The sequence below is a fragment of the Natrix helvetica genome (assembly GCF_964273705.1).
Source record: "Natrix helvetica genome assembly, chromosome: 3".
NCBI lineage: Eukaryota > Metazoa > Chordata > Lepidosauria > Squamata > Natricidae > Natrix > Natrix helvetica.
The window spans coordinates 126729302-126740787 of NC_138549.1; the positions used below are offsets into that span (position 1 = coordinate 126729302).

At 41.9% G+C, this 11486-nt stretch overlaps 1 protein-coding gene across 7 annotated transcripts in view; it reads right to left on the reverse strand.

The window, feature by feature from the left end:
• The window catches only part of USP49 (ubiquitin specific peptidase 49), a 38513-nt gene that overhangs the window by 11093 nt on the left and 15934 nt on the right, over positions 1 to 11486 (reverse strand). For all 7 annotated transcript variants that reach the window (XM_081947088.1, XM_081947091.1, XM_081947090.1 and 4 more), the window contains 2 exons: positions 4008 to 4139; positions 129 to 1539 (listed from right to left, as the gene is read on the reverse strand). In XM_081947088.1, the coding sequence (XP_081803214.1) occupies positions 129 to 1511 (1383 nt within the window). In that variant the 5' untranslated portion in view covers positions 1512 to 1539; positions 4008 to 4139. The remainder of the gene's footprint in view (positions 1 to 128; positions 1540 to 4007; positions 4140 to 11486) is intronic.

The following is an 11486-nucleotide window of genomic DNA, read 5'->3' on the forward strand; positions in this document are numbered from 1 at the left end:
CCTTTGGCTGCAACTAGAGAAAAAGAATCATGGGACAACTATACTGCATTAGAAAAATATGTGGATTCTTTTTCTATGTATGTAAATGAGTATTTCTGGCTGGGCAAAGGATTGGATAACATGCATACCTGACTGAGTAGCTGCCCATGGAAAATGGTGTTCACCACTTTCAGGACCTGCTTGGTGAGCTTCCTTTGTGGAAAAGGGATGAGGATCCTGCGTTTTGTTCCTTCTGATTCCAGCTCTTGCTGCACTTTGTCCAACAATTCACAAAGAAATTCCTGAGCATCTTGCTGATCATAACCTCGAAATGCTGGAATCAAACTCCATACAGAGTGCAGCATGGCAAAAGGAGACACTGAAGCCCACTTCCCAGACCACATAACTCTGAAGAGTGTGTGCAGTTCATGACAGAGAGAGATGTGCTTTGAACTTGGTTCCTTGGGCTGTATTAGTTCTAAACTTTTGCTTATTGAGGACCCACCATTTAAACCAACAGATAGGCTTTGCCTGCCAAATGAACCCAGTTGATCATTTCTGCCTGACTCTGTTGGAGTAGATCCGGTGACTAGCTTTCCAGATATTCTAGATTTTCCAATTACAGTCTTAGCTAAGAGTTCTTCAGTTTCACAAAGGTCCAGTGTCAGGAAACATTCTCTAAATTTCTGGAGGTGACTTAATACTTGAAGGATAGAGTTCATGTAGCATGTATTTCCTAAATTCTTTAGTCCAGTCACACCAGGAGTCATAAGAGGTTTACGCTGGATGGAATAGAATTGTTTGAATTTGCTACTCTGCACTCGTCTTGAGGTAGGGGAACTAGCTTCCATATCTCTGAACTTCCGCGGAATCAGGTTCTCTCTGTGAATGTGCGATAAAAGCCTGGCACTTTTTCTTGGAGGAGTGTTTGCCAGCTCCTCTAACAATCTCCGTTTCATCTCTTGACGTCGCTGCCTGGCCACTTCCTTTTTCCTCTCCAGTTCTTCCATTTGCTTTTTTTGTTCTAATTTTCGTTGGCCTCTAGAACTTTTATCAAACCATGTTCGCAATGCTTTTGCAAGCAACGATCGCCGTCTATACCAGAGAGCTGTAAGCATCTGAGGTTGTCCCTGAGGTGCTCTTTGATGGTTGCAAACATCCTCCCCCAAAGCCATTGACCGCAAAGTCCTACCACTTCTAGCAGAAGGATCATGCTTCTGACTTTTAACTGCAGACAAAGAACTCCTCAGTAATTTTAGGTCACCCTCGGGATTATCATTCAATACATAGTCTTCACAAAGATAGCAAAATACATACAGATCATTTACTTCCATAGCCAAAGGATGTCTGGTCTCTTCAAAGTGTTTAAGTGCATGGTCCTCAATATATCTTCCACATGCCACATGGGAACATTTTAGGCAAGCCCAAATGGATTCGGTGGTGTTACAGTCCATGCAGTACCACTTCTGGGGGTTCAGAATGGAATGATCCTGGGCAAGTCTTAGCCGCCCAACATGTTTGCATCTATCCATGTCTTACATAAAACTCCGCTGCTTTAACCTTAACAAAGGAGGCAAAAAAGAATGTAATTGTTGCACACAATCAAAAATGTACAAGTTCTATCATTTTCTTCAGAGTATCACATATTTGTAGAGCTTAATATGTTAATAAAACAGGAAAAAGAGATTGAATACGTTCCAGGCATGCAATTTTTAAAAATTAATTAATTAATCTGATCACTACACGTTTGTTTTTGTGGTTAGAGTAAAACAGCCTGTTGGGAAACTAGTGCACTTCCTTGAGCAGTTGGTTGGCCACTGTGAGAACACACTAGATGAGTGAGGAGTCTAATCCACCCGCACAAAAGGCGACAGTGAGCAAAATTTAGAAAGTTATAATAAAATTTATTTTTGCTCTTCAGCAAGTCACTAAAAGTATAAGTGTGGAAATGAAGTTTTTTTTTACATTTGTCGTTTTAACGAAAACATATTATAATATGAATAGGCTTGAATTACAGAATGCTTTGTAATAATATGGAGATGAATGCATTCTTGCTAAATGCAAAAAAAGTGATATTCAATGAAACTGAAACATCCATGGGAATTAATGGAATACTAAGCAAACTGTTCAACACTGAGCAAGGAATTAGAAAAAAGATAGATGATACATTACTAGATAATTTTCATCCAGTGTCCAACCTTTCCTTTTTAGGGAACTTTTGAGAAAGTAGTAGATACACAGTTTCAGAGGGCCTTGAAAAAAGTGGATTATCTGGATCAAGATAAGGTATAATAGTGGGACAGTACTAGTCATATTTGAAGTTGATCTTTGAAATGCTTGAGATGAGGTGTACACCCATCCTTGTCTTTCTAAATTTCTCAGCAGCTTTCCATAGTATTGCCATAGTATCCTTCTGGACCAGCTTCAGGGGTTGGGAGTGTGAGATACTGTTTTGCGGTATTTTCCTCCTTTCTCCAGTTAGTGTTGGTGATATAAATTGAATGCATATTATGAGAGAAGAATAGCTAAGTCAACAACAAGTGTTGTTAACTGTGTGCAAGTTTGCAGAAAGATACCCTTAAATATTTAACTTAACAATTTGATTTTGTAAAAAAAAAAACAATGTTCAGAAACTCAGGATTCTTTGCTGGGCATTAAAAAAGCATTTTCATGTTTTGTACAAAAACTGGGATTTTGGTCTACTGTATATTTTTTCTCTCTTTCAAGATTTAAGATATTATCAGTATTATAAGGTGATTTCATGACACTTACATCTACAATCAAACTGCTAGGAATTGTCTCACTAAAAACCTTGGCACAGAAATCTAAATAGGTGGCCCAACGATCAAGGGCACTTTAATTCAAGCAGGTAAATACAAACCAAAAATTAATACCAGAAATTAAGCAAATAATGTCTGGAGATAAAAAATTCTAAGTAAATAAGGTGATGTTCTATTGGTAAAATTATTTCATTAAAATATTTTAATTATTGATGTCATTTTACACAAAATGCTTTTTAAGTACAAATTGTTGAGGAAGTTTTTAGCAGACTGCTTCTACTCTTGTTATGATAGAAAGTAGAAGTAAAATGTGCAGATTATTCTAAAATACTCTAGTTACATTGAAGAATGGCATTACAAGATTCAAAAGAAAGATAATGTGTATTTTTAGGATGGAAGCAAATATAGACAGCTGTGCCAAAGTAATAAATTATAGTAAAACACTAAACTGTATTTAAATATTTATCTATAATTCTGAACACTTTCAAGAGGAACTGCATTTATAAATAAGCTGTTGAGTAATAATAACATATGCAAGAAAAATGTTTATCAGAAACAGTTGAAGCTTGGAGAATATAGAATTAGTACACTATAAATGCACAATATCTATTTTGAATCTATGTTTATTTATAATAGCCTTTTAAGATGCCTAATTTCTTTCTCAAACTTTTTGTTAAACAATAAGTTGGTCTCCATTATACTATTAATGGAAAAACATTTAAAGGTCTACTACAAGAACTGAAATTGGCAACATGGGAATCAATTATTATCAGGCCTGAAAGAATTGTTATAAAAATATGGAACAAGTGTCTCTAACTTACAAGATTTAGAAAAGATTAACACAAGTATTTTAAAAGGTAGGAGGAAAAGGGCTAGAATTGCAAACCAAGCTTGACATTTTAACAGGATTTTATTTCTGTTTTGCAGTAGGTAGAACCTACAAAATATGGTACATGAATTGTCAGTAACATAACAAAAAACATGGGACATATTAATGAGCAGCATGTAACAATTTATGCAGTATATCAATAATAATGGGAATGAAATGCAAGTAATTGCAACAAAAGAAGCTTCTCATACAGTAATGATTTATTACTTTCGTGAGTATTGCTGAAAGTACTTTCTCTGTACTTAGTGATAAGACATGAGTTCTGTCTTGTTCAGGTTGAAATGTGGCATATGCTTTTTCAAGGAGAAAAAAGAATAGGCCAGACCGAAACATAATTTAAGACAAGAAATAATACTCACCGATTCATATTTAAATATTTTCGCAATTCAATAATCAGTGGCCGGAACATCCCCATTTCAGTCAATAGGAGGTAAATTTTCCTTTCAGCAGCTTTGGATATTCATGAGAAAAAGAAATGTAATATAAAAGCCCTGAAGAGAGAAATATCCTCATGAAACAAATATAGTATGCAGCTTTTTCATTAAACTTTACATGAAATATTTTTATTAAACAAATGAACAACTCTGCAGTTTTAAAATTTGAACTATTTCTCCATTTTCCTTAAGAAAAATGTAATTGAACTAACAAAATACAGATAGTCCTTGGCTTACAACCATTTGTTCAGTGACAGTTCAATGTTATAATGACACTGAAAAAATGGACATAGTTATGGTTGATGAAGCATCTTTGTGATCATGTGATCAAAATTTGGCACTTGGCATCTCGCCTGCATTTACAACTACAGGGGTGCTTCAACTCTCCCACCCTGATTTATGCTCTTTTGGCTGCCCTGCACCCTGCTTCACAGTCTCTGAATCGTGTGGCTCTAAGCCTGCTTGCCATGCCCCAGGAACCCTCAGCCTGCCCCAGGAACCCTCAGCCTGCCCCAGCAAGCATATCATTCATCCACCTCTTTCTCTCCCAGGTCCTTGCACTGATCTTTTGTGTCTTCCTGACTTCTTTTCGAAGTCAATTTCTCCAACAAACATTTCCTATTTCCCTACTTCTATTCCTTCTTTCTAAAGGCAGTGCTCTTTACTTAAAGCTACACTATCTTTATAAAGCTTTGTAAATCCTAGTCTCAATTGTAGTTATAAATGAAGGGCTATCTCTAAAGCTACCCGGAAGCCAGATAAGTAGAAAACGATGAAGGAACTTTACACAGATTTTTTTAAATGCAAACCTTCTGCTCTATAAGCATCTGCCAGCCATAAACTCTGGCCAATTTTATGAGTTGCAATAAACTATGAGTTCCAATGAACTATTTTGATAGGAGATGATTGAGAAAACAGCCTTTGCTAAAAAATTCTATCCTAACTTTAGCTTTGGTTATTTTATGATTTTGGATTATATTGTGCCTGTATAATTACAATAAGGATTACTCTTCAATCAGATTAATAACACAGTACATTGAGTCCCATTTACAATGGCAAAATATTGTACTTTTGCACAATAATAAACAAAACAAATTAACAGCACTAGCTAATGAAAAGATTCATCATTCCTCTGCAAAACAGTTATAGATGTGTCTGATGGGCCTTGCTAAGGAAAAGAATCCCCCACGCCAAAAGCATCTTTGATAACATAGTAAATCATCCCACACATTGTTGTGTGCTCACAACTAACAGAGGCTATCTTTTCCTGGTTGATCCTTTGTCCTGGAAACAATCTAATTTATCCTCTGACATTAGCCATATGGGGAATCTCTCTATTTACATGGGTTTGGCCTCCCATTAAGCATATTTCAATAGGAATGAAATCCCAATTAACCAGAGTAGGGATTCTGAGAACCTTTCATGAATTTTAGCAAAGAACAAAGAAACATAAGATAATATTAAGCCAGTGGGTGCAACTCAGAGGTGGGTTGCTGCTGGTTTGGCCCAAATTGGCTGAACTGGTAGTAGTGGCAAGGGGAAGCTCCACCCACTCACCCGGAACTTCTGTGCATGTGCAGAAGTGTTACATGTGCGCCCGAACCAGTAGTAAAGAAATTGGTAACCCACCTCTGGTGGAAGTGGAGAAAGAACAAGGACCGCTGAAGAACAAGGAACGCTGACTATTTTTTTCTGAGATAACGAAAAGTATTTTTTTCTTTCATGAATGTAACTATTTCTTTAAAAATTAAACTATGCAAGAGATAATCATAGATATTAACAGGCATTTAATAACTTCTGTGTACAAAGCAAATCATATTACATAAAGTCTGTATTTTAGTCATTCAACTTATCACTCCCAATGAAATAAAGCCCTATGCGTCTTGAGAATTGTCATATGCAGACAATCCTCGATTTACAACAATTGAGCCCAGAATTTTGTTGTTAAGTGAGACAATTGTTAAGTGAGTTTTGCCCCATGTTATGACTTTTCTTGTCACAGTTGAATTATTAACATGGTTGTTAAGTGAATCTAGGTACCCCACTGACTGCTTTTCAGAAGATCGCAAAAGGTGATCACATGACCCTGGAATATTGCAACCGTCATAAATATGAAGCATTTGCCAAACATCTGAATTTTGATAATGTGACCGTGGGGACCCTGCAATGGTGATAACTGAAAAAAAGGTCATAACCTGTGCCTGTCAGTTGTTCTCTTGCAGTATTCCACAACTACAGAAGAGTGATCTGTTATTTTTATTTACTAAAGTGTCATATACTGCATATTAATGACAATGTGTAAATAATGCCTCTTTGTGTGTGTGGTGGTTTTTTTTGCTTAGACAAATAAGAATTACATAGTGAATTGAAATCAGTGGTGTACTGGTTATTAGTTGGTATCAATTATTTCTCAGAATATTACAGATACTGCTTATGAAAACTTAAAAGTTTGCAAAAGTAGACTACATTGAGTAACCTTGTTCCTAAGTAAGCAATATAGAATTTATAATCCACATGAATACATACATATGCTGGAGAAATTTAGTAGAGTTACATAGAAGTAGAAGAGCTGTTTTTTTCAAAAATAAGCAATAGACCTCACACAACAAAAGATTTTGCCCCATCTGTTGGTGAAAATAGAAAGTCTCCCAGATATTTCTGTGTTCTTCCTACAATATGGTACACAAAGTCAACATTTAAATGCCTTAGTCATTTGATCAAAATTCAGATGCTTGGCGTCTCATATTTATGATGGGAGACCGGGGCCGCTGGATACGCCCGGTCGCTTGTACCAACCCCCGCAGGCTACGTGGACAGGATCGGCAGAGCCTGGGCCTTAGGCTGATGTTATGTAATGCGAGGTCCGTGATTAATAAGGCCCCCCTCATCAGTGACTTGATCACAGAGGGGGAGCCGGACCTCGCAGGAATAACGGAAACCTGGCTGGGCCCGGAGGGGGGGTTGCCCCTCAGGGAAATGTGCCCTCCAGGTTACCGTGTATTCCACCAGCCACGGGCCCAAGGTAGGGGTGGTGGGGTAGCGATAATCATCCGGGAAGATTTGGCACCGAGAGAATTCACTGTGTCGCAGATATCTGGTTGTGAGTCTCTGGGCGTGAAATGGGGCCCAGGGAGTCAGCTGGGCCTGTTGATAGTATACCTGGCTCCCCGCCATACATCAACAGCCCTGCCCGGGCTCCTCGAGCGGATCGCGGAGATGGCGGTTGAAACCCCCAAGCTATTAGTGATGGGGGATTTCAACCTGCCATCGACGGGAGAGGCATCCGGGGCAGCCCGGGAATTCATGGCTTCCATGACAGCCATGGATCTGACTCAAGTAGTTCAGGACTCCACGCACGAGGGAGGCCACATACTGGATCTTGTGTTTGTCTCCGACCAGTGGACGAGTGATCTGGGAAGAGGGAATTTAGTCATCACGCCCCTGTCATGGTCAGATCACTCACTTCTCCAGCTGGACTTCCCTGGCGCTGCTCCCCACCGCGGGGAGGCGGAACCAGACTATCCCAGATGGTTCCGCCCCAGGCGTCTGATGGAACCAGATAGGTTCCAGGCGGAGCTTGGGCCACCTCCTGCAGACCTGCCCCGCCCCCGGGCAGAGGACCTGGTAGCCGCGTGGAATAATGCGGCCGCCGGTGCCTTGGAGCGGGTGGCGCCTTTGCGGCCTCTCCGACGGCCACGATCGACCCGGCCCCCCTGGTTTAACGGGGAGCTAAGGGCGATGAAACGCCTTAGGAGATGCCTAGAGAGCAAGTGGAGGTCCTCCCGCTCCGAATCCGACCGAGCACAGGTAAGAGCCTATGTAAGGACTTACCTTGTGGCAATAAGAGTGGCCAAACGTCAGTATTGTGCCACCCTTATAGCGTCCGCAGAGAACCGCCCTGCCGCCCTGTTTCGGGTGACCCGCTCCCTTTTGTCACAGGGGCAGCGGGACCCCCCATTGCTGGGCCGGGCAGAGGAATTTGGAGAGTTCCTGCAGGATAAAATCGATCGGATCCGAAGGGGATGGACCCACCTCAGTGCTCCAGTGGGGACGTCCGAGGCTAGTCTTGAGAGACCATGCTGGGAGGAGTTTGACCCTGTTGTCACCGAAGATTTGGACAGGTTGCGCGGGCGACTGTGAGCCACCACATGTTTATTGGACCCGTGTCCCTCCTGGTTGGTACTGGCCTCCTGGGAGAGCTCACGAGGCTGGCTACTGGGGCTGGTGAACGCTTTGCTGGGTGAGGGCCTTTTACCAACCGCCTTGAAAGAGGCGGTGGTGAGGCCCCTGCTCAAGAAGCCTTCTCAGGACCCAACGGAGCTAGCAAATTACCGTCCTGTCTCCAACCTTCCTTTCTTAGCGAAGGTTGTTGAGAGTGTGGTGGCTCAGCAGTTTCCGAGCCACCTGGAGGAAGCTGATTATCTAGACCCGCGCCAGTCCGGCTTCCGACCCGGTCACAGCACGGAGACAGCCTTGGTCGAGTTGGTGGATGATCTCTGGAGGGCAAAGGATGGGGGTTGTTCCTCCATCCTTGTCCTATTAGACCTCTCGGCGGCCTTCGATACCATCGACCATGGTATCCTATTGCGCCGTCTGGAGGGGTTGGGGGTCGGGGGCACCGTATTACGATGGTTCCGCTCCTACCTCTCTGGCCGGACGCAATGTGTGTTGGCAGGAGAGGAGAGGTCGACCGCGAGGCCCCTTATCTGTGGGGTCCCACAGGGGTCGATCTTCTCACCTCTCCTGTTCAACATATATATGAAGCCGCTGGGCGAGATCATCCATGGTTTTGGGGTGGGATACCATCTGTACGCTGATGACACTCAGCTGTACATTTCCACCCCAAACCACCCCAACGAGGCTGTTGAAGTGATGTCCCGGTGTCTGGAAGCAGTACGGGTCTGGATGGATGACAACAGGCTCAGGCTCAACCCCTCCAAGACAGAGTGGCTGTGGCTTCCGGCTTCCCGGTTCAACCAGCATATGCCATCGCTGGCCATCGGGGACGATCAATTAGCCCCGGTGGAAGAGGCACGCAATTTGGGCGTCCTCCTTGATGCCCGGCTGTCTATGGAAGATCACGTGGCAGCCGTGGCGAGGGGGGTGTTCCACCAGGTTCGCCTGGTGCGCCAATTGCGGCCCCTTTTGGACCAGGAGGCCTTGCGCACAGTCACTCACGCGCTGGTGACGTCTCGCCTGGACTACTGTAACGCTCTCTACATGGGGCTCCCCTTGAGGTGCACCCGGAGACTGCAGTTGGTCCAGAATGCAGCCGCGCGGGTAATTATGGGGAGATCGAGGTTCTCCCATATAACACCCATCCTGCGCGAGCTGCACTGGCTTCCTGTGGCCTAACGGGTGCGCTTCAAGGTGCTGGTTACCACCTTCAAAGCGCTCCATGGCACAGGGCCTAGTTACCTGCGGGATCGCGTCCTGCCCCATACATCCCTGCGACCCGTCCGCTCACACAGAGAGGGACTACTCCAGGTGCCGTCCTCCAGAGTGCCAGAGGGCGACGCCCAGGAGTAGGGCCTTCTCTGTAGTGGGCCCCACCCTTTGGAATGACCTCCCCCCAGACATCAGGACAACAACCGACCTTCGCTCCTTCCGTATGAAGCTGAAAACCTACCTGTTTCGACTAGCTGACCTGGCATAATACTACAATCTCTCCAGCCCAGGGCATTTTTAATTGGTAATTTTAGTTTTTAAGGGTTAATTTCACTGGGGTTTTAACTTTTTTAGGTATTGTAACTTATTTATTTATTCTTACCTCCTCTGTACGCTATATAATACTTTTGTACGTCGCCCCGAGTTCCTGTGGGGAGAGGGGGCGACTAATAAGTTCAAGTAATAAATAAATAAAATAAATAAATAAATGGTTGCGGTGTCTTTTGCGACCTTCTGACAAGCAAAGTCAACGCGGAACTCAGATTCACTTAACAACCATGTTATTAATTTAACTACTGCAGTGATTTACTTAACAACTGTGACAAGAAAGGCCATAAAATGGGGCAAAACTCTCTTAACAAATGTCTCACTTAGTAAAGTAATTTGGGTTCAATTGTGGTTATAAGCCGAGGACTACCTATAAACAAAAATTCCATAAAAATGGAAAACAGGGGTATGTGCAAATTGTGTTATGATTAACAAAACTTTTGTAAATATGAGATTAGGAAATAGTCATCTAGTCAAACTTTTGAAAACAATTATGTTTATTGGAAGAAAAATATTTTTATCTTGTTTAGAGAACTGTCTACTTACATTCATTCATTTGAACGTTATTTTGTACAATTGGTGGAGGCAGCTCATCATACTTCTGACTATTATTTAATTAAACTAACTTCTGCATAATGAAACTTTGCCTCATTTTGTTTTTTGGTTCTATTGGTCCAATCTCAATCAATAATAGAATTATACTACAATATATAGCCCATCACTTTGTCTCCCAGGGTTGACATTGTAAGGCCAATGTTTCAATACATTTAATGCTTACTTAAACTTCTTAAATGCATGTTCAACATATAAGAGGAATCAGACTTCCGGTTGTTCCTGGTGCCGATGGCAGGCTTTTTTTTGAGCCTGTCAGATCAAGAGACAGTTAGAGGTGTTTTTTTATGATCTTTAACACCTCGGACACTCGTAAATTCTTGGAATTTATGAGGGAGAGATTCAGCTGCTGGGTTGAGCCCTCGTGTACCCTCCGGAGTCCGGAGTCCGACGAGGTTTGCCCCCCTTCGCAGTTGTTGTATTCTCCTGCCTTTTTGATAACCTCTGCTAATTAGCAGAACCAGTCACCGGGAACAGCCTTAACATCTTAACATCTTAACATCCCAAGAAGAAAGCAAGACTTTTGCAAGTATTTTAAGTTTTAATTGGGGGAAGGAAAAAAAAATCTCTTTAAAAAGAACGCTACTGCTGAGTTCGAGAGGTGTGGGCTTAGAACAAAGGATTCAAAATGGCGTTGATTTATAGCTGAAAACCTACAGAAAACGAAAGCTAATTACCTGCTGATAGCCGGGGCAGTAAAGGCGGAATGGCTGAAACAACCCTAACTATTAACAATCTTTAAGCCAGTTTACATAACCTGAACTACTTAAATGTCAAAGTTTTAATTTCGAGCAACTTATAAAGAAACATTTGCAAGTATTAATTTACAGCTGAATACCTAAGGAAAACGAAAGTTAATTGAATGGTGACAGCTAGAGGCGGCTGTAAGAATTATTAATTATGGCAACGGAACAAAAAGCCTCATCGGGTGCTACAATAAATTATCAGGATTTCAAGGACTTTATAAGGGAAGAAAATGCTTTTTTACGCAAAGAAATTAAGGAGGTTAAAGAAATGGTTCAGGATACCATTAAAAAACATGATCAACTTGATAAAAAATTACACACTTTAGCCACA